Consider the following 24413-nt stretch of genomic DNA (forward strand, 5'->3'; position numbering starts at 1 on the left):
CAACTCTGCAAAATCAACATAGATCTGGCTTAGTTGAATGGCATGTTTTCCTGGCTTCTCACTTTTAAACAGTGGCTAGGACAAGTTGGTCTCTAGCTCATATTTCTACACAAACACACACAAATACTTCAAGTACATTAATATTTGAGATGTCAATAATTGTAATGCTGACAACAATATATTTTTTTTTTAATATTTTGAAATCCCCTTCTCTGAATGGATACTTTTAATTAAAGGATGGATTTTCAAAGACCTTTTACTAACATAGGATGGGATTAATTTTACTTATTGTAAGGAAGGAAGTTTGACTGAAAAATAATTTACAAATGACTACCAATCTCCAAAAGATTAACAAAAAAAACCCCTCTTAACTTTAGAACAGTAAAGTTTCACCAAATAAGGAAACAATTACTTTCCAATCTGGCATACTAACAACATTTTTTAAAATAAAAAAAAACTTAACATTTATTACATGTGTAGCTTATGTCTTACTCCCTGATGTCCTTTTATTTTAGTTTCCGCTCACATTTTGTTTGGTTCTCTCCCCAGTTTTAAATCTCTATTTTCCTATTCTATGGCCACACCTTTATCACTGAATTTTTTGCTGCCCACACCCACTCATGGCACCCTCGCTTTACTTTGTTGTTGTGCCAGCATCTGATGCCACTGGCTCTGCTGCTACAACCCGAGAATTAAACCAGCCCATGCCGCCTCTGAGGCATGCAACAGAGATGGGGAAGATAAACAAATCTGTTGCTGAGCGTTGACACAAACACACACAGTGAAATGAGGGGAAGTAAGCAAATAAGTCTCGGATGCAGCATGTGCCTCTGCCTAGTAGGTCTAAAACACATCTGTCTGAGAGAACAGGAGGCTGAAAGACCACCGTGTTTTGTGAGAGTGGGTACCTGCTTGTCGAGGTCCTCGCTTCCTCCTGAAAGCAGCACCTGACTGCAGCGCCTCCAGCAGGCCGTCCATGATACCAGTTTCATCACCCTCTGTAAAAAAAAAAATAAAAAAAAATAAACACAATGTCAGAAATGCATCAACAAATGGTAAGTTATCTTAAGTGGGTGAACATGGAAATGTCTAACTATTCCTCATTCAGAAAAAAACTACCTAAATCAGAGGGTTAGTATAAATCAACACCAGTTTCTGATCACTCATTTTCTTTTCAGATCACAAAAGTTGTTTTTGCTACATTATCTGGGTTGTCATTTTTCTTACTTGCAAATACATACATAGAAAATGAATACATGTTCCTGACATGTGGTTTTCATTAACCCAGATAGGCAGTGACCCAGTTAAGCCATCACTCCTAAAAGCTACATGGTTCAAGTCTGAGGAAGCCATCTTCTGAAAATATATAAACCCCCCAACTAAAAAGACACACCCCATAAAGCCACAAATTCTCCAAAATGCGTGTGTAATTGAGGCCTACATTTTAAATTTGTACCGACTGGATATAAATCTGGAGTTTGTGGATGTTTGCCTGTGTCATCTGTGATGGTGGGCTCTGTGTGTTTGTTTACATCCTGATCCTCAGCACAGCCTCTGTGTCTGAGGACCATTACCAGACAAAGGTGCTTCATACCTTTGTCTGGTTATGGGGTGCCCACTGTGTGTGTATGCGTGTGTGTGTGTGTGTGTGTGTGTGTGTGCTCCATGGGCAGCAGTCGGGGGCAGAGTTTAGCACACAGACAGATGCTTTTAATTATGTCTCTCCGACTCTGAAAAGAGACGAAGGGTTCTGGAAAAGGGGCAGTAGGGCTGAGGGTTAAAGGTTTATGCAGTCACCTTCCCAACCCCCAAACACAGAGCACATGCCAAGCTCACACAAACACACAGCGTTTAATCCTGCAGTAAGCCATGCACCAGATGGTCTGTGGTGTCGCCTGTCATGTCTGAGAAAGTCTCTCTGCGAGGCTCACTCTCTGAGTCTTGCATGGTTCACATACACCCCTCAATGTCCAAGAGCTGGAACTGCACCAAAGGAGCAGAAAAAGAAAACAGACTGCAGTTTTCCTCTTCAGGGTGAACACATCTGGCATATTTCCACTTACGCTAATCACATGGTTTGCTTAAAGCAGTCGTGGAGGCACAGAAACACACAAACCTACTTGTGAAAATAAACCGGAGGCACTTCTGAGGTCAAACAGTAAACTGTCTGTTTACTAGATATGCTTTTCTTGGTCTCAGGAAACACCCAAAGAAAACTAAAAAAGATGTAGCGAGCCCATGCTCTCTTGCACTTTGTTTTTCCAGTTACAGCTGACAGCATGCAGTATTGGATCCTTTAAACTGACAAAATAAAGAAAAAACTAAACACTTGAACAAAGTTCAACTTGTTAATAATAAAGTTCTAAAGTGTGAAAACTTTCCAGGATTCAGCCACATTGTTGTAGAGATCATGGCAAGTTAGTCAGGATTAATGTAGATAATTATATATGTTTAAAGGAATTTGTTTTGTGATTAGGTGTTGGAAAAAAAAATGCTTCTTAAGTCAATGTGGCCAAAGCTAAAGCATCAAAAACAAGGTGGCATGAAACGGAGAAGCGGCACTTAGAGCAACTAAGATGGTAAGACGGATTAATTGGTGCAATAGCATTAGAGTGTGAGTTTTTAAAGCTGCCTATCTGGATCGGATCTGCTGAAACCCACACACACACAGGCATGTTCCTGTGCAGCAAATACACCCACCCACTTTTCCCTCCTCTCCACCCACACGTATCCTCATACACATTGCACAGGGTCTTTTGTGAAGCAACAGCACCTCTAGTGGATGCTCACACAGTTGCTAATGAGAATATTAATGACATAATTTACTAAATGAAGTAGACTGTAAACAAAGAATATGACATATTGAGAAAAACACGACAGCTGAGAGACGGAGACAGGATTTTTATTTTCCTAATGTGCTAAAACAGAATCCCTCTTTCACAGCATCCCAGTGTGAGGCAAGCCAGGCTTATCCCATTTCATCCTCTCATATCTCATGCTTTTCTCCCATCTTCATCTTACCCTCTTTTCAAAGCGACAACAACACAGCCTAATCCGCAGCAAACCATCTGCTGCTGCCCTGCTCTCCTCCATCCCCTCCCCCACACACCTCATTGCTGCTCTGCTCACTCCATGTGTGGAGTGCGAGCACTCCCAGTGGCAGTTCCCATACCAGCACTTGAATTTGTTCAAACCTCCCACCCTTTATGAGAACACGCAGCCTCCAACAGCCTTTTGCGGACACCACTGACATCTAGTTGTAAATATACGGTACAGCAGCCGTCAGGTCTAACGAGTGCAAACGTCACATTTGAAGTCCAGATGGAGAATGTGAACCTTTGGGTGTGCCATCAAACTCCTGACCCTGTTCACCATCCTGACCCTCCAGGACCTTCAGATATAGTCAAAACATATGATTAGAAAACGTAAGTATGTGAGGTGCTATAGCCTTCACAGACTCCCTGAAGAATGAGCCATTCACAGCAGCTCATAGAAACTATCATCATGTGTTTAAACACGTGCATACTGAGGCACGTAGGAATGAGAAGGCCACAAACTGCAAACACACTCTGACCTTTTTCCAGGGTTTTTACAAGCATTTGGGGTTTGGCATTTACGCACAGAGACCAAAAAAAGACACAAGTGAAATCATGAGATAGTGACAGTATGTGAGATAGCAGAAAGGAGGAACAAATAAAAGCAGAGAGATATCAGCGTGTTAAAGACCAGCTGCTCAAAGGACACTTTGTTCAACTCAATTTTAGTATGAGGGTAATAAACAAATGCAAAACAAAGAGCAGGTGTGCAGACATCAGACTGATTTGTGTATGGTTGAATTCAAATAGGGGGTGTCGAATGACTCCAGGCTGCAGGCCACCTGTATGTAAATGATCCCTCACTCACACACTTTTGTGCTTATCTTCCAAGTTCTAAAAAGTTACTATAGTGTGAGCCTCCAGAGGATGACCATGAAATGTAATCACCATCAGCAACAAATGTTTCAAGTTTTTCAACATGGATGAAACAATATCCAGAAAAAGTGTCCTTTGAATGAATGGCAGAAAAATAAATAGGAGTCAGGAAAAAAAAGAAGAAAAAAAAAAAGACATGCCAGATGGGACATGGAGGAGAAGGTCAAACTCCATAAAAAAACTTTTGTTAAGCTACAAACACAAAAAGAAACAACTCGTATTAACCACCAGAGTTCTTTTTAGCACACGAGCAAAGCAAAACAGAATCAGTCACTAGATGAAATGCACTGAGGCTGTAAAAAGTTTGACCCTGGAAGTGCAGAGTCTCTGGAAAACCCAAATGGAGCCAGAAAGAGGAGGAATGTACTAAAAGTAGGTCACAGCCTGAAAGAGGGGGAAAAGTCTCTGTGCATAAATGTGTGTCTGCAAGGCAGGATTTGAGTGCCAACTCTGTGCATGCAGGGATGAGAGCGGTGGGTTGTATTACATGGGGCAATACGCTAAGAGCATTTTTAGCATCAAATAAAAGGCTGGAAATCTGTATATGCTGATAAAGAGATTTAAGTTGCTTTTTTTAAAACTACATTTCTTTCATGAAAGAAAATCCCCCAAAACTTTAGAGGCGTGAAACAGGGTCAAGCAGTTACTTGAATCCACCTCCGTGTCCTCACTTTATCTGAAGCTTCATTGTTCATTGCTTCAAAACAAGTCATCAACATCAGATTAACTCTGGTCTATAAATACGGAAGGCTTCATCATCTGCACACAAACATTTTACACAGAAGTGTGGACTCTGACTGCCCCCAACTGGAATGTGAGAGAAATACAAATTGAGAGATGTGGATTGTGTGAGTCTGCTTCAGTCACAAATGGGTAAAAACAAATGGCTCTGCAGTCATGACCTGCGTTGATGTCGGGAAGCTGGCTTCTTTTCAGTTTCTCCTCTTTCTCCTTCTCTGCTTTTTCTCTAGCCAGCTTGGCCTTCCTGATCTTCTCTTCAGCTTCCTTCCTCTTCTGGTTCTCTTTCACCGCTTGCTGTAAGGAGGAAGAAAACAAAACCACAGCAAATATAACTAAGACAGTGCAACTGTAGAAAGAAGTATTTCAAGTTTGTGAATCATCAGTAAAAGAGGCATCTGGAGAGAGTGTGAAATGTAAACAAAACTTCAAAAGCAGAGACTGATGGTTACAACCTGTTGCAGGTAAAACAAGTAAAAGGTTCCCGAGACAAATTTACTGTTAAAACACAGAATAAACTGACATGATTGAAGTCTGGTTTTAATTGCCTGTCATCTATAACATATTTCAAACTCCATTTCTACACACCATCTGTAAAGATTTCAGTATTTAAACTAAAACAACCATTTTTTTTCCCCCAAGCACACACCTGGAACATGGTTATGAAGTTGTGGAGGTCTCCAAAGAACTCCTCCACTGACATCTTTCTTGGATCAAAGACAAAGTAGTCTCCAAGTTCAGTGTACTGCTTCTCCATATTTTTATGCATCCCATCCAGTTTCTCATACTGTTCTTGAGCGTAGGTTACAAAACTGTGAAAACATACAGTTAAGGTACATAAAACTCACATCACAGTCAGCTGGTTGTTGAAATAATACAAAATTTGTTGTGTTTTTTTTCTTATAAGAATACTGGTATTATATCAGATAGACAAAGGATATAGACATCTTGTCCACAAAATGGTCATTTTCATTTTGTGCAGGAGGGAAAGTTTCCAGATCTTTCTGTAGGCTTTTGATCTGACGCCCCATTTGCTCCAAATTCTTCTGAATTGTCTCTGCAGAAACTGCATGACAAAAGAAATATGTCAAGACTGTAATATGACCACATCAAATTGCATTAGAAATACTCAATATACGCTAATAATAACAAGCTTTAAGTACTGAAATCATTCTCACACATTTCTGACTATGGATGTACAGCTGAATCATCATTTATAAGTTATATGGCATTTAAAATCTCAAAATATTTATTACATAGAGATTACAGTAAAAAAAATGCAGCCTCATCCATCTTAAATACACATCTTGAAGGTAAAACCAGGTGAAGTGGATAGGTAATTGCTTAAACTGGATTAGATTAAAGGCTGAGTGTCCCATTTACCTCTGCTGGCCTTTTCCACATGAATAAGCTCTTCAGGAAATTTCATGACATCAGGATGCTGCTCATTGCAAACATCGGCAAGAAAGTGGAGCAGTGTCTGCTTCAGATCAGCTGACTTGGTGTCGCGCAGCTAATGGAAAACAGAAAAGATTTTTAAAAAGATCACATGGGAAAATCAATCCAACATCAAATGTTTTCTGCTTTCCTAAGTCTGACTATGAGCGTCAAAGACAACAGGATGTAGACACTGAAACCAGATAAATTACTTAACACACTATTACAATTTTGAATATCTACTATCACTATCAATAAATTGAACAAAATTATTTGGCTGATGAAATTAATGCCAAATTAGTGTTAGAGACATGACTAACATTATTCATATCTCCAGAACTTTAGTGCATTGCATCTTATGTGATGATCTGAGAAGTGTGGCATGCATGTGTATTCTGCTCCCTTCATTATCAAATATAGAGCTAAATCCAGAGCTGATTAGGATCTAGATGATCCTCATCGGCAACATGTTTCTTTGGATGGACTTTGCAGAAAAATAAATGAGTCAAAAAAAAAACAAAACAAAACAAAAAAACAGATGACATGTCAAATTCAGTTGCAGTTAGACGTGAATTTCCCCACTTAGGGACAATAAAGGTTATTTCTATTTTCTTAACTTTTATTCTAGATGCAAATGCATCAGTTAGAGTGGCCGAGTCCAAGCCCAGACCTAAATCCAAATGAGAATTTGTGGCAAGAAATTGAAAATTATGTTTATATATTTGGGAGACGTCTGTTATCTAAAGCAACTTACAAATGAACATATAACAATTCATCTAAAATTAAAGCTAACAATAAGCTACATAGAAGAAAACTAGTTAGGCTTGGTTAGAGGTAGCAGGATGATGGTGCAGGAAGAAAGAAAAGGTGTATTGGGAAGTGCAAAAAGAGATGTGAAGTACATCGGGTAAGGAAGCATGGGATATGTTTTAGGGGGGAGATGCTTCTCAGTTTGAATTCTCAGTAGGTCATTTCATGTGGAAATGGGGCAGAGAAAGCCAAAGCTATTCATGGCTTTAATTGCAGAAAAAGTGAGTTCTGCAAAGCACTGATATATAAATTGATTCCACACTTTTCAGTTCTTTTGTTGATAAAAAAAATAATTTGTGTTGGTTTATGACATCAAAAAGAAAATGCAGTGAGGCTAGTGGGTGTAACATAACATGACAAAAGGGGTATTAACAGTTTTGCAAAGAAAGCACAATGCATAACAGTCCATTATTCAGGTCATTGTTCAGTATTTCCACATTAAAGTCCTCTTGAGGATAAGTATCCATTTCCCTCCTTAATAACATATCTATTCTTCACCTTGCACAAATAGGATATGGAGAAGCCGAATGCAGCTCCATTTCGAGAGCCGGAATTCATGTAGTTCCCAACTAGAAGGATGATCTGCAGCAGCTTGGCAAATGTGTTGCTATTCCTGAGCTCTTCACAGGCAGCCGTCACAGCCACCACATCTGGCTTGATGTTGTTCTGCTGCTCCTCAAACTGCAGCTTGAACTGGATGGCCTGAAGCCGTGGCATCAGTCGCTTCACATTGGACATCTGGAGAAACCAGAGTATGGAGGATTAGAGGGCCCTTCTTGGTGCAGTGGTTGCCAGTATGTGAGTGAGTGTGTGCATTACCACAGATGTGAATTAGTAACAGTCGATCTAAGACAGCTGAACAATACAAGCTTTCTTTGGGGGCATGAGAATATTTTGTGTCCCCGTACACTGGCAGTGCTCAGTCTCAACATTTTAAATCTCGGTTGATGTCAAACCAATGTTCCTGGCATGTTTGGGCTCAGTCATCGCATATATATACATGTAAATTAAACTAGTAGGTCCAGAACATTTGGATACTTAAACCAGTTGCCATTTAGGCTGTTCACAAAAACAAAACAGCTTTGTATAATTCAGTAGACCCCAGTATTCACGGTTAGGGATCACAGCCGCTCTGAATAGCTAAAACCCAGAAATACATGAGACTCCCTCTGAAAACGTTTATATCTGCTTATTTTAAGAGTTCAAACACCAAATATACCTTAATATGTGGGAATATGCACATATCTTGTGTTTCATATTTATTTGCATTTGTGCGTGATGACAATTTCTTACCACTACTCCAAACTGTTCAGACTCAGCCAGATCGTCGTACTCATCCTTCATCTCTCCAAGAACACTTAGCTGCTCAGGACCCGGAAGCTGTTTTATCAGGTTCTATGTGATACAGAGACCAAAACGGAAGATTAAATTCATGTATGCCTGAAGCTACTACTTTACTAATGCATGTCTGACTATTTATAAAATAGACTGAGACATGGAGAAAATAGAAAATTAATTAAATGAATAAACATGTAGAGTTTAGATTCCTATATAACTGCATCCTGTTGTATATAATTTTTAAAAGACAAGGTAACTTTCTTTTAAAAATATAAAATAAAACCTACAGAGAGATGTAGCTTCCCCCTCTTTGTTTTGACTAAGAGGGAAAGTTGCATAAAAAGTGGAAACCTAAACATAACCTTTGACCTCTTTGGTAGACTGATCTTGGTACCTGAACCATGGACTCTGTGAGAATCTTCTCATTGACTTGTAAGATTGCATTCTTGATCTCCTCGTAAGGAAGACGGAATGACCCCAGGAAAATCGCTACGTGAATAAGACACAATGAAAAACATTGCCTCATGAACAAAAACAAAAGAAAATACTTCTACATTATTGTTTGTTTTTTTTTCTGTATAAGTGACTTACAGAGATTCTGTGAGGACTTCGAATCAAGAACCTTTAGCTCCTTCACCTTCTTCTTCTGTGTCTGTTTTTCCTGTCCACCATCCTGGTCTTTTTTAACTGGAGAAGAGAAAAGAAAAGAAGAGGACATTCAAACTTTCTTGTTCATATAAGGCGACTGTGGGGCCTAAATAGGTGTACAATAAGTATTGCTAAAGGATAAAAACCGCTAGATTAATATGCATCACAATGCCTGTGTGATGCATATTAAAAGTGACAGCGTTGGTACGGCCTTTGCCGTTTTCACTCTCGTCCAACTGTATGATGTCACTGAGGTGTTGGATTTTTGTTTGAGCTGCCCCGGGTAATACCAAACTAACATGAAATGGCTTAAAAATGTGGGTAACGTCTCCGTTGATCTTGGGCTTTTTAAACGTGGCCAGACATCTGCTTACTGTGGGGCATTCAGAGATTGCATTAAACTTATGCATCTGCACACACACACACACACACAAACACCGAGAAGAGACACTTTAGATTAACTGGTTCTGACAAGGTCAGAGTTGTGACTGTAAGGATGTGTCAGTGTGGGGGTGGATATGAACTGGATGAGAATTAGGAGTGAAAGATGAACAGTCACGTGGGCTTTGGTCACATAACAGCTTGCTGTTTCCAGGCACATTGGGTCTAAGGTCAGCAGAGTTCTGGATGTCACAGAACTCTGCTGACCTTAGAGTTCTGTGACTAAGTTCTGTGAACAGCAGGAACAGCTGTCCTGCTGTTCCTGTCAGGAAATATCTAATCAATCACTGCTTATTAATTTATGATCACAGAACTGACCACGCCTCAAAAGTTTAAGGACTCAAAGTAAAAACTATTAAGCCGCCCATGCTTTTCTGCACCAATGATGATTTCTGTGATGATAAAAAATGGCTGATCTGACATCTAAGTTTTGGTTTATCGCTAAGTGAGTAGATAAGAGCGGCTTTATGGGGAATTCTGCCACCACACACAACATTTTAAGCGTGAAGGCCAGAATGTAAATGCTAGATGAGGACACAATTTAGATTCAAATTGAATATCGATGACATGATTTTAAACCATCTCATGTTGGGACTGAATTCAGGCCAGAATGTTTAGGTGGTTAAATGTTGTCATGTACTTTCTCTGTTTTAAGCTCTTTAAACTGACCTTAGAACTAGTTATTACTAAGTGAGAACTTCTAGAGCACTGCTGGTCAGGATGACCCTATAGCTATCCTTTATGGTGCTTCTACACCATAATGTAAAGTACTACTAAAGCAAAGTATTGCAACTTGTACAAAAAAAAATCTATTTTCACTTGTGTTATTAGCAACATAACACCAAACCTGCTTTTTGTGCAGCCTATATGCATTAATTTCTTCATTATCATGGTGCACAGTTTATTGAAGAGGCCTGATTCAAACAGTATAAGTGTCAGCAGTCACTACACAGTCACATAATTGCCACAGGATAACAACTCTATTCATCCACTGATCCATCCACAAGTCCGGTCAAAGAGTCCTCTGTCAGAATGAGAGACAGCAGTCAGTTCAACCGTCTGTGAACTGCCAATGGTCCTAATGAGGACACCATGTCCTCATTTAGACACAGACACACACGCGCGCACACACACACACACACACACACACACACACACACACACACACACACAGAGAAGAGTGTGTCACTAGGTTTAAGATCTTTTGCCTCAGCAGTAGCTTCCACTTTATAAAACCCATCTCGGAGATAACAAGAACCTTTCAACAAACAATTTTCATTGTTTTAGTATATTTGGGATTATGAAAACAGCCGCCTGTGTGCATGGTTAACATATAAAGCACTATTGTGTATCCAATACTTCTCAATCCCTGCAGGAAACTAAGACAGAAAGGTAGCCAATATAGACACAGGATAGGAAAATCCACACATCATTGAGGAAATAACATCTTTGCACAAACACATAGCCACAACAAGCCACAGCTGAACATATTGCAGGAAGAGGAGAGATGAGATTAAAAAAAAAATCCGTCTCTAAACCAATTTTCACTTCTACAAGACACAAAATTGGAGACAAAGCATTTCTACAAACAGAAGTAGGGAAATTTACATAATTCAACAGTAACCATGTTTCAGCAAATCTGTCAGAAAAGTAAAAACTATAGCTAGGCCTTTTGCAACAAGCAATAAGTCGCATGATGTATTAAAACAGGCTCAACAATTTCCAATTCCATGACTTGTCCATTTTCTCCCTCTTTCTACCAAAATTGGATGACAAAAAGTTTTCAATTTGATTAATTGATGTAAATTAGCATTATTTTTGAAAGACAATTTTGTTTAAAGGGACTTCATTTTTTTCTGTTTTATTTATTTTGAATATTTAAAAAATGTCTTCAGTTCCAGTGTTAGAATTTAATGTTTATTAATCTTTGAGAATCTGCTGTTACATTATTATTATGCCATTATATTACTTTAAAATACTCTCCAAATAGCAATATTATACTCCGTCGCAATAACTTCTGGGACAATTTATTATCCAGCAAAATGTATTATTGTGACAGGCCTAACTATACACCACAGACTTAGGATAGTACAAAATCCCTCTGAGCAGGACTGGTGACCCAGAGGAAGCATCATGTCAGTGGGTCAGTGTGTGCGTCTCAGAGAGAAACAGAACTGAAGCATATGTGTGGATGTACAGAGCTAAAGCTCGGGCTGCGCTTTAGCCAATAGAATCAGCCTGAGCTGTGTTGACATCATAGTTGATTCATAAAATGGGGTCTGGTGTGCAGACTGTAAAATGGCTGCTCCGTGGTGTCTACATGTACAAGGGCTTTTCATTTATGAGCCGATGGCACCTCTGGCGGCAACTACAGAGCACTGCATGCTGTTACACTTAGTCATAGTGGGGGAGGAAAGAAAGATGATGGAGACAGAACACATGTCTGACCAGACGCGCGCACACACACAAACATTTCCAGCACAAAACAACTGTGGAGAGTTGAAAACACATGACAGAAATGTTTTTATAGTCTGTTTTGTTTATAGTCAACGAAAAAACAGGTTTTATTGTAAAAACAAACCAATTTTGCTTCAACACAGGCGGACACACAATCCTCCTTTCCTGGAACACCCCCACCTTCTTCTCCCCTCGACAGCTGCTTGGCATCGTGTGTCTGTGTGTGCGTCTGCGTGCGTGCGTGCGTGTGTGCGTGTGTGTGTGTGTGTGTGTGTCATGGTAGAAATTCTTCCATTGCTGACATCTGCTTTTAATTATGTGGAGAGACCAAAAAAATGCAGAAAGTTGGAAGAAGACATGAAAAGGAGGGGGGGGTTCAGCAGAATCACGAGGAGCCAAGTCATGATGGGAATTTTGTCAATACGTAACAAACTGTGTGTCAGTGTTTGTGTGTCCGTCTGCACAAAGAGGAGTCTGTTTATCAGTTAGTGAGCTCAGAGTGTGTCCTTCACCCCATTTCAGCTAGCTGTCCATTCTCATTCCCTCACTCCTTAAAAGGACAAAAATGTGGAGTGGAGAGAGTGATGTGTAGCCAGGCTTAGTTGAAACATAAAAGAAAAAGAAATATAGAAAGAAAAGGAGGGGTAGAAAGAGACGAACAAAGAAATTAAAAAGAACGTAAAACTCTTTGATATCTTGCCAAGCTGAACCTAAAGCATGCACTCAAAAGAAGTTTCATCCCTCTTTCATAAAGCAAAACCTTTGCTCCTCACTATGGCTTTTTCAGCCTTTTCATGTAGCCTATTCATCCTCTCATCACCACTCCCTGTTTGTAAAGCCCAGTGGTTTATTTTTAACCCACTAAAAGCTTACAGATGATGTGTTTCATTGTATATTTGTAGCATCAAGAGTTTTCCATGGGCCCCCTTGTGGCACGATGGAAGAAAACACTCACATTAACTTTATATAATACCAAACTAACTTTTTCCATTCTGAATTCCAGGTCTGGAAGCTGTCTAAACAGAAACTGAGAAGAGGGAGTTGAGTTTAAACATCAATATTCCTGAGCTGAAAAGTTCTTTGGGGAAAAAAAAAAAAAGCTTCTGAATGTGTTCCAGAGAAAGAAAAACACACATACATACACAGATCCTGTGCCAAATCTTTGGTATTTCATGGAAACTTATAAAGAACTTCACATGGTTTTGGTTTAGAAGTGTAAAACTATTAAAACTGAGAAGAAAGACAAAGAAGAAACATTAAAAAAATGAGGGGAAAAGCTGCTCTTTGTGTCAACTATGGCAGACAGAGAGACAGCTGTTGCTCTGGTCCCTTTAAACTTTAAACTTCCATTCTGTCACTCTATATAGAAGTGTTGGTGTTGCGACGTAAGAGTTTGACAGGAGAAGAATAAAGGAGTTTCCAGGGTAACCTGAAGGCTGAAAGAGCCCCTTCATCCTGTTTTTCCACTGTGAAAGGAAATGAGGAGAAAAGATTCCTGACAGTGTGTGCGTGCGTGCATGTGTCCACGGGCACGCCATTGTGTGAAAAGCACCAGATGGCAGGGTGGGGCAGTGGGGAGGGGGACTGGGCAGGATGTGGGAGGGCCAGGATGCGGGGGGACGTCATATGGGAGGGGCTAGGACCTTGCTCCCTTGCGCTCCCCTGGTGCATGAAAAGTGCAACTGCAGGTGAAATTTGAACAAATGTTTTTATTTATTATAAATCAAACTGAAAAAAAAAAAAAAAAAAAATGTTTCCTGAAAAAAATAAGTGTCCTTCTAATTGATCAACCCCACCTGCTGGATGAAACAAAAACTTTTACTGCAAAAAAAGAAAAAATAAATAAAATTACCAAAACAATTTTACCCCAATCCTTTGCAGTGTTTTACTAGTTAGAAGATAATAAATATTTTTTTTACATAGAACTGAGAATGATTTAAATAGGTTTTGTTGTTGTTTATAGAAAATTAAAATTATAGAGATGTAAACTGATAATTAAACGTTAATAATTATACATGGCCAATGATAGTACTACTAGTAAACTGTAACAATGATTATAAATTTAAGCAAGTTTTGTTGTTTAAAATAAATCAAAATTGGTAAAAAAAAAAAAATAAAAAAAAAAAAAAAAAAAAAAGAAAAAAAAAAAAGGAAAAAAAACAAGAAAAAACCGCAAAAAAAAGATCCTAAAGAACTTCATTTTGCCGTCATTATATTTGGACTTTTCGTTATCAATGCCAACTGGGAAAAAAAATGTTTCAAGTTATTTTTAGTCATTTTTTTAATAGAAATTATATAACAAGGAGGAAGAAAGTGTGGGCTTTTACAATGAACCCACATTTCATGTGTGGAGTCACAGTGCCCTCTAGTGGTCATACAGCTAAACTGCATCTCTACAACAAAAAGCAGACAAACCCCTACACATATAACATTTACTATTAAAAAAACAACAAAAAAAAAGGGAAGAAAAAGTTCAAACAACAGTGCTTGTACAAAGGTGATTCTGGAGGCTGTCGGAAGGCCCACGATTCGGTCAGTTGGTTTGTGTTTGTATGGATGTGAGGCTGTTAGTGTTGTTCTCCCAGGACCAATATGACCTCTCTGTGCTCTTTTGGCCATGAAGGTCTTCGGTGATGACGCACACATGGCACGTAGCAGCATCACTGATGAGACACACAAACTTGCACACCCGAGTATGCCACCTGCATAACTGATAAGGCACACTATGGTTGACACATCGACACAGCACTACCTTGAACTTGAATTTCAAGTTGCTGAAACCACACAAACAGCCAATAAATCCCCAAAGCAAATAACAGAAGATACAGAGCCCCCCCAATCCCCCGGTGTATGTGTGCACTTACACACACACACACACACACACACACACACACACACACACACACACACACACACACACACACACAACACAGAGGGAGAGGTGAATCGCTATGGTGTGCTTATTAAATCAGTCCTATATCAGCCAGTCTCCTTGGGACATCAGAAAAGATTTACTACAGCAATTACACTAGCTAATTACAAGGAGGAGAAAGGGAGGGAGTGTGGGAGAGCTACAGAGTGTAGAAGAAAATCAAATCACAAGGAGCGAGTGCAAATAAAGGTGTGAAAACTGAGACCACGACAAAGCAAATAAAAGGGGAAAGAAGTTTAAAGGACAAATATGATGAGGAAGTGACCTTGAAGCCACCTGCAACACCAGAGCCTTTTTATGCAGTCCACAGAAACAACAACAAAAACACAAAGACTCATTGTTCAGAAGCCCAAACCAGCTGTGAGTGAGTGAGTGACTCACTCACTGTGTCCTTCTGTGGTGCTATGGTGTTTGTTATTCAAAGTGTGAATGCCCTTGATGCTTCTCTGGCCTTCACAGCACAGTGCTCCCTCTATGGAGAACAGAGTGAATTACGCTATAAACCAGGCTCTCTGGTAACCTGGGTATCAATCAGGTCTGATCCTTGTTTCTTGCTATGGAATGACATTTACAGGCACTGTACACGTTGTGTGCATTTCACTGACCAATGAGACTTCTTACAGAGAGTTATGTAAGGAGGTCAGAATGACTTAAGAATAATGGTTGCCAAGGAAGGACAGAGCATCATTGTTTCTGTGTAGGAGGCTCTTAGATCCTCCAATCCATTGAGGTCAGGCTTAGGAAGCACAGCTAAATGCTGCTCAATGCCCAGGCCAGTTACCTTGTAGCATATCCCCACTGCCAACATGTACTATCCATAATGACAGCTGGTATGATACATGCACAACCATCCATGCAGTCTCATTTACATGAGCAGAGAAGTAGAAATGAAAACTTAAAAATTGGATTTCCATCTCAATTAAAAAGTTAGATGAACTCCAACACTAGTGCACCCCAAGAGGCACATTTGCCCTGGGCAAAGGGGATTAGGTACAGCACTCCTGTCAGCTCTCAAATATTCATTATTACCTTATGGAAAGATAGCAAAGTGAGTGGGAACTAGAAGAAGCAAGAAAAAAAAAAGAGGGAGAAGGATGAATACATGATAGAGAGCTCGATGAATACAAGCAGCGCTGACTTATGGAAAGCAATATAGATGAAAGGAGGACAGAGAAAAATGGAGGTCTACACGGTGTCATGCCATAGAGGACAGTTAAAAGCGTGTCAGAGCGCTGGTGCACAATCATCCTGTTAATCCCTCAGTTTCCATCCTGTCGTCTGCAACCATCCATCCTTTCTCGTATTTATCTCTGCTTCAGTGATGAGGACAAAGGAAAGCACTCAATCATTTGCCCACCCTTCCTCCCTCTTCCTTTTCTCTTGGTCCCTCCAGGCAAAGCTCAGAGGCCTGATTAGCAATTGTGACTTGACCGCATGGTGAAAAAGACGCCGTGCATAAGCACAAATTTGTCCACCGACACACAATTGTGACAAGGAGGAGGACAAGGGCCAGTTTTGCCAGGTCTGATTATCCCTTGAGCAAGACGCGCAGAGGAAAAGGGGGTTGGGGGGAGGAAGTGGGGAAATTTGCCATTTTTAATGTCAGTCATCACCCGCAGGACTTGCACGTACAGAGACTTGAGTGTCTGTCTGGAGGCAAAAATATTGAGTCGTTTCTGCTGCTTGCCGTTAAGTTTTTTTTTTTGTTTTTTTTGTTCTCTGGGAACATTAATATAATGAGGCAAAGGAAATGAGAGGAGTGGAAAAAAGGAAAAAGACAAAAAAGATGTGAATTAATGATAAGTATCCATGTCGAGAAATTGCAGAAGAGGCAGAGCTGAAGGAGATACGGACAAAAAGGAAGAGAATAAAGATTAGGTTATTCAGTCAATTTAATACCAATAGAGAAAAAGAAATTAGAGCCTAGTTTAAGGAGGACTGCAACAATTGCTTTGATTAACAGAGAGAAATGACTCTATACGCATGCAGCTGACATCATTTTTTAGACCTTTCAAATGCGTTTTTACACTGATATTTAAATGGATTTCTTTTTAATTATGACCAAGATTCGACTTTCAGTAATGCTACGGCGGTTTCGTTAAAGTGCATTAATTTACGGTTAACAATCAAACAACATTGTTCAGATTTAAACAAAGAGCAATTTTAAAATGCACTTCAACTAACTTAATGAATTTTAGTCCCTACAAGTCGTTTAAATTTGGATTTGGCCACTTCATGAAATTATCTTTGGCAGACTTCTTTTAACTCCTTCTGACTGGTTGGGAAGTGCAAACCTCACGTCTCTCCACAGATGTTCTCCAGGGGATTCGTGTTTGGGCTTTTGGCAGCCCACTCAAGGACAGCCAAGTCCTGAACCCACTCCAGTTCTGTCTTGGCCATCTGGTGATTGCAAAAGGTCATCCCAGTTTCATTTTGCACACTCTGATGCAGGTTTTCCTTGGAGAACGTGTGCATCTGAATGCTCACTCCATCCTTTGACAAGCCCCTCATAGCATGACGGTACCAAAATGACTCTTTAGCGCAGAGATATTAGCCAGCCGACGAGCAGCGCCTAGGGTTTGCCAGATACTGTCCTTGAAACAGTTAAAGATTTGTCTCTTCAGACCAGAACAGCTTTTCCTTCATGCTCTCAGAATCTTTTTAAATGTCACTCGGCAAACTTCAAGCATCATATAAGCCTTTTCTCCCCCACACAAGTGGTTTCTATCATGCCACTAAAAGCCTAAATGTTGAAGTGCTGCCAAGATGGCAGACCTTCTGGCAGAGGACTTCTTAGGTGCTTTTAGAGAGACTGTCAAGTTATTGGTCACCTCCTTGACAAGGCCCCAAGGCTCTGCTACTCAGTTTGGCTTAAAGACCAATGTTATTAAGAGTCTTGGTGGTTTCAGACGTACTCACTTCACAGTTCACGTAGTACTTCACAGTTACTACCATACACACCATAGATATAATTTATTTATTTATTTATTTATTTTTTTATCCCTGGATTAATCTATTTGCAGCCATAAAATGCAGCTGAAGTCCATGTAGTTTCTAGACTTGGTTTTCATTTTTAAATGTGTGTGTCAGTTTCAGCAACAATATGTTAAAGGTGTTTTTCCTAGACTTTTTTTTTCAAGAAAATATCAAGGACTAATAAAGCAAAGGGGTTGCAATTGATTAGTTATGTAGTTTTTGTTGTACTTTTTTCTAAATACACCTGAAGATACACAACATGATTTATTATGCTTTGAAAATGCCAGTCTTGTTTATCAAAAATAAACTTCCTGATTGAGTGAAAATACGTTGAAATTTACATTTTCCAGAGGTAATAAAATGACTCATTAAATATCCATCAGATAGGCTACATCTCCAAAGTCACTGTCAAGACCAAAATTATTATCACTTTTACCGTCATTGAAATAAATTCCTCAAAATAATTCAGTTTTAACTTCATTGCCCTGCCTCAACAAGAACCTTCCTTTGTTTTTGCCATATAGTTTTAAGGCTCCAGGTAGTTTTAAAATTCAGTAATACCAAAAGATGAAACTAAGAAGCCGGAAGCAATGAGAGCCACAAGCTGGCAACCTGCACCTCTACTCGAGAACTTCAGAAAAAGTTTACTTCATAATCTACTGGGATGCTGTACCACTCCAAGTTTGTGAAATTAGATTTAACTTCTTTGGAAAAGAAGTAACAGCTCACAAAAATAAACTACACAGGAGAAAATGATATTTAAACTGGGAGATGGATATGTGAATTCTGTCCTCGAACATCTGTCTGCTGCCCTCTCCCAGGAATTGGCTGCTGTTGGGGCAAGATGGAAAAAAAAAAGAAAAGACAGACAAAAACACAAACAATCTCAAAGGATTCACAAAAACACACACCTAATCCCTCCATGTGCTTAGTGAGCCATCAGGGGACATGTTGCCAATCAGACAGCTATGTGATGTTGGCCGAATGAAAACAATCAAGGAACAACACACAATATGGCTCAGAGAATGTGCTTATGAGCACAAGTGTTTGCTTGACTGAGTTCAGCCTGGCTTGCTGTGCTCACCTAATGCATTCCTAGAGGCAGTGTGCAAATATGCAGAGATTTTTTAAAGTTTTCTATAAATGAGAAAATATCGAAGGGAAGTGTAACGTAATGTTCAGGGGAAAAAAAAAAGAAAAAAAAAACACAAGCCATTGTTTTAGGGCTCACAGCAGATCTAAGGTCTCAGAAAAATTATGTCAGGATTATCTTCTTTAAGGTTAAACCTACTGGAGGACATGTGATTTATTTCATTTATTCAAAGCATGACTGCATATTCTCTACAATTGACTGTGATGATTTAAAACAGTACCTAAAAAGCTCAAGGCAGAGCTGAAATTCTAAAGTACTCGACTCCGGTTGGCAGGAAACCAACCTGACCCAGCCAAAACATAGTGAAACAGAATCTGGTTTTTATTATTTACCTGCTGTTTATACAGGGCCCCACAAGAATGTGTGTACGTCTACCCAGCTACCGTCCCTATCTCCGTCTTGTCTCTGCTTACAGCTCAGTGAGTGTGTCAGTTTGCATTGGCCCCCTTTAGAAGCTACTCGGAGATGGCAGCACCATTAAAATTTAACCCACTATCTCAACACTCACCACACGCTGACAGGAGAGGGTGAGAGAACAGCAGAGATGCTCAGCCAGGATACACGGGGATGTGTTCTCTAACCAAAGATAGGGGCGCGTACAACCCCACATGCACTCATTCCACAAGAATCAGTCAGATGTGATAGCGAAAGATTGGAAGCGATGGAGTGAAAGATCCTACACAGATGGAAAATAAAGAATAAGATGGAGCAGATTATCGCTCGAAAACCACACGCACGCTTGCATAATGTTCAGGCGGCTATGGAAATGAATGGCATCAATTCACCAGAGGAAATAGAAAATGTGTATGGACATTACATCCTCATCAGTCTGCACTACTCCACGCTTTGTATTGCTTTCTTCCTCATCAGCTCTAGCTGCTTATTCCAACTCATGTAATCCCTCTTTGGTTTTCCTTCCTCTTTGTTCTATTACTCTTTTTGGTGGAACATTTCTGGCACTTGCCTTCCTTATTTTCTACGCGTATAGCTTTTCCAACTTGATCCCTTCCTTGTTCTGGTCTGTTTTTTGTTTTTCTCACTAGACAGTGGGGCAGCAGACGGTGTTAGGAGGTCTATTGTCTCTTAATTAAATGGCAAGGGAAAAGGAGGACACTGCTAACAAGGGAACACACATATGGTCGCTCTGTTTAGTTATGAGGAACCACGCTGTTTGCAACAGTAGAGTGCTTACATCTAGTCATATTACCTTCAAAAACTTTAATATATTTTATCAGGATTTATGTAATAGACCAGCACAAAGTTGGGCATACATTATGTTTTGAAGGATCAATACTTCACAAAACTTTTGACAAATTAAACTAACAAGTTTTATGTGTACATTACACCTGCAAGTCAAGTTATCCAGAGACTGAAATGTTCACTCATTCGTTTTCATTTAAGTTCAGTCAGATTAGACAGAGAACATCTGAGCACGTTCAACTTTTAACAAGGATTGTCAGTTGGATTTTGGTCAAGACGTTGACTAGGCCACTTAAGTTCATGAATATACTTTCACCTGAACCACTTAATTAGATTACCTATCCCTGCAAAGGAACAGCTTCCCTACTGCATAATGCTGCCACCACCGTGTTTGAAAGTGGAAATTGAGTGCTCTGGAGGATGTAGGGTTTCCACATATTTGTTTCCAGCCTCAAAGGAATAAATAATCTAGTCAAGGAATGAAAGGATAGGAGGAAGGAAAGAAGTATAGAAATAGGAAAGATAGGAAGGAAAACTGATAAAGAAAATAAGGAAATAAGTACAAGAAGGAGGGCAGAAATGAGTATATGAAGGAAGGGAGGACATGAAGAAAGAAAGGGAAAAAAGTAGGGACTTAGGACAAAAGGTTGGAAGGACAAAGAAAGAGTGAAGGAAATGATGGTACAAGGAAAACATGAAGTATAAAAGGGAAGCAATGACAAAAGAGTAAAGGTAGAAGGAAGTCGACAAGAAAGGAAGGACAAAAGGTTAATAAGAAGGACAAAGGAATGGTGGAAGGAAGGATAACATTCAAACAAGGGAAAAAAGCTTAAAGTCTGGAATCTCAATATTTCTCCAGCTGAAACACTGAAATATACTTCCATACTTCCCCAAACAGCATGTGAATTCCAGGGATGTGCACTATTAGCTTTCAAACACAAGGGACTCTGCTTATAGGGCTAACAATTAATTTCAGTCTCTTCAAAGCACCTTTTTGTTTGCTTTAGCTACATGTAATGTAGCAACCTGTAAAGAGCACTTCTTAAGATTTTGCCTCAGAAATGATTTTCAGTTTTCCACTTGTCCTTAAAAGTGGAAAACTTTTAAGGACATTTATAGGGCTAACAACTTTTAAACTGAAACTTTTAAAGTTTCAGCCCACTTTAAAGCCTGCTGAAACTTTACCCCTGCTGTCTGTTGTGTTCCTTGGTCTTCATGAGGATGTTTGTTTTCTAAAAATCTTCATAGAACAGCTGTATTTACATTAATTTACTGTTTTACTTTAGAGGTACAGCAATAAAGGGGGCTAAATACAAATCATGTTTGCCTAAAATCCCAATAAAATACACTAAGATTTGTATTTGCAAGAAGTTTAGATGGTATGTATGGCCACACACAATAACAAGAGATGCAAAAGACATTACACTTTGCTAGAAACTTTTTTTATGAGAAGGCAAACAAGTCAAAAAATGTTTCATGCAAGAATTCACCCAAACAAAAAACTGAGAACCTGCTTACCAAGAACCAGAGCAACAGGCTCTGGTGAACACCACTGCCCTCAGGTTTCTCCTTCTTACTCTTTTCAACTAACGCACAAGATTTTTTCCTCTTTCAGACATTGCAACACCTAATCAGAGGATGAGGACCTGAAAACTGCAGGGCCAGGACTCAATCAGCTAGCGCAATCAGACACAGGACACACACAATCACCCACATTCTTCCACACCCACACACACAGGATGACACACTCATAATAAGCCTTGTGCTGACGGACGAGAGGAAGGCCATGATATTATTCAGTCTGCCTCATCACCACTGTAACAAACACAGATACATGCGCGCACAGAGGAGGCGGGATGGAAGCAGCTATTTTGAGAGTGCGTGCGTCCATTCTCTGCGAAGGTGACTTTGGGCTGGCTGGAGTGGTAATTGGGTACACATACCGATGTTTTTTTTTTTCCTTCCTTTTTCTCTTCGTCTTTCCAGCATTCGCTCCAAACTCTCTCTTGCCCCCCTCTCCTTCCCATCAACCTCCCCTCTCTGCCTCAGTTCAGCCCCTGAACGTGATTACACTTCCGACATGACTGAGAGGTGAAGAGGGAAGAAGTGAGAGACTGATAATTGACTTGGAAAAACAACAAGGGCAGAAAACCACATTAAACACTGATGGAAAACAAAAAACCAACAACAACAAATGTGCAGACACACAGCATAGATATACGACCCTTCGGCCACCGTAGAATAATTTACACATTTATATTATACATCTCATTTACTTAGCAGAACAGTGAGGTAAAGCAGAGGAAAACACACAACGTCACCCAGACTGTCACCCTGATCTTTCAGTGCAGACGCATGCAGACACACACACACACACACACACACACACACACACACACACACACAAACAGAGTGCAATGGCCATCTCATTTCCTCAGACAAGTGACATTTCCCTCTCTCTCCTTTTTCAGTTTCTCCTTCTCTACTCCGTCACTGTGGTGACAAAATTAGCATTCCTTTCCTTCCTCTGCTTCTTTCCTCCCTCGATGCCCGGACAAGAGGTGAGGACCACAGGGACAGAAGAACGAAGACAGAAAGAGGAAAAAGAAGAAAGATGGGAATAAAAGAAGACATTAAGAGAGATGTGGAGACAAACAAACGGGAGAGCTGAGAGTGATACGCAGAGGAAGACCAGAAGAAGCAAGAAAACCTAAAAGAAAAAATCATGTGGACAAGATGCAGACTTGGGGAGAGAGTAAATGAGGGGGAGAAATATCCCCTCAAGGGATTCATATCACCATGACAACCCCCTTCTTTCTCCTTTGCTGTCCAGTTGCACAGTGAACTCCTGGATACTTTGGCAAACCAGCTAATAGTCTTGGTGAATTAACTTGCAATAAGAAGTTCCAACATCCTTTAAATTTGATAATCTTTATTCAAGATCCATAAGTTAACATCTGGAAATTAATTGTGAGGGTATTTACCTTGTCTGAGTATGCCCTGTGCTTGTAAGGAGGTGGACAAAACAGGCTTGGTGAGGATAAAGTAGTATTATTAAAAACCAGAGACAAAGCCTTGGTTGTAACTACAGCAATAACTTTATATTGAGCAAAAAATAAAAAATAAATAAAAATGTGGATGTGAGACAGAAAAATAAAATTGACCTTAAAAAAAACCTGAGATGGGAAAGATATAATCGAAGACAGGGTGGAGGGAGATGGAATGAATTCGATTATGCCAAACTGAACGTAGCAATGAAAAGAATGGGGGGGAAAGTGAGAGAAAAAGCAATGGGGAAACAATATTGGACAGAGCTGATTGTGGGGGTGGGCCGGAGGGACAGAGACGAAGCAAAGGAGAGGGATGAAGAGAGAAAGAGAGGGAACCGAAGATTTCTAATCAGAACTCTGAAGAACAAAAATAATAAGGCTGCCTGACAGCAAACGTCAGCTCAGGGAGGGGAGGCGATTGAGAGAGGAACAGAGGACGACAGAGGGGCTAAAAAAACCATGGAGAGAAAAGAAAGGTAAAGAATAAAGAACAAAATGAAAGAAAATCTATGCAAAAGCTTGAGTTGTACTGATGGAGACACTTCCCCATCGGTGCTCTCCCCACTAAGAGGTAATACAATCTTTGAGATGCTAAGAAGCAACACATCACCAGGAAAGGAGAAAAAAATATTCCCCATCTCCCACTGAAGGGAAAAGGATCTGCCAGGTCAGGCAGGTGAATCCTCATATGAGCATGTTATACGTGTGCGAGTATTACTTGTGTGTAGCTGCACTAACATCAACTGGCTGGCTGCGAAATGTTGCCCTTGAGTCAACCTTGGCTGCTGTTTCACTCAGCTCCAGAAAAAAAGGGGATTCATTTCTAATCAAAAACTAATTCCTTTACTTTGATGTTACTTTTTTTGTTTTAAATGAGATAAGAATCTTAATGCTTTTCTGAATTCTTGTACGGTTTTAACTTAAGCCTTTGAGTTCATCCTTTGTTATCCAAAAGAGGTACCAAAAATAGCAAACCCACACACATAAGTATAGTGAAAGAAAGAGCCAACCCTTTCTAGAAGGATTTCTTTTATAATCATATACTAATAATGTTGAAATTATCAAATTATTCACATCATCTCAAAACAAAGGGGAAAAACTAAATAATCCATGTAAATGAGCAGAAAAATGTTTTTAACAGTGAACAACATTTTACACCTAATAGAGGGGAGCATCTATTTCAAAATCAAGAGCAGGGAAAGAAGGATGTACAACTACAAAAATGGCAGTCTAACCTTCCTGAGCAAAACTAAAAAACTCCA

General features: G+C 39.7%; 1 protein-coding gene across 2 annotated transcripts in view; it reads right to left on the reverse strand.

Moving 5' to 3' along the window:
* diaph1 (diaphanous related formin 1) overlaps window positions 1-24413 on the reverse strand; it is a 100545-nt gene that overhangs the window by 9207 nt on the left and 66925 nt on the right. For both annotated transcript variants that reach the window (XM_016678478.1, XM_007565792.2), the window contains 9 exons: window positions 8886-8981; window positions 8689-8783; window positions 8250-8351; window positions 7455-7694; window positions 6093-6222; window positions 5651-5775; window positions 5359-5523; window positions 4874-5006; window positions 909-998 (listed from right to left, as the gene is read on the reverse strand). In XM_016678478.1, the coding sequence (XP_016533964.1) occupies window positions 909-998; window positions 4874-5006; window positions 5359-5523; window positions 5651-5775; window positions 6093-6222; window positions 7455-7694; window positions 8250-8351; window positions 8689-8783; window positions 8886-8981 (1176 nt within the window). The remainder of the gene's footprint in view (window positions 1-908; window positions 999-4873; window positions 5007-5358; window positions 5524-5650; window positions 5776-6092; window positions 6223-7454; window positions 7695-8249; window positions 8352-8688; window positions 8784-8885; window positions 8982-24413) is intronic.

The sequence above is a fragment of the Poecilia formosa genome, unplaced genomic scaffold (genome assembly GCF_000485575.1).
Source record: "Poecilia formosa unplaced genomic scaffold, Poecilia_formosa-5.1.2 Scaffold183, whole genome shotgun sequence".
Lineage (NCBI taxonomy): Eukaryota > Metazoa > Chordata > Actinopteri > Cyprinodontiformes > Poeciliidae > Poecilia > Poecilia formosa.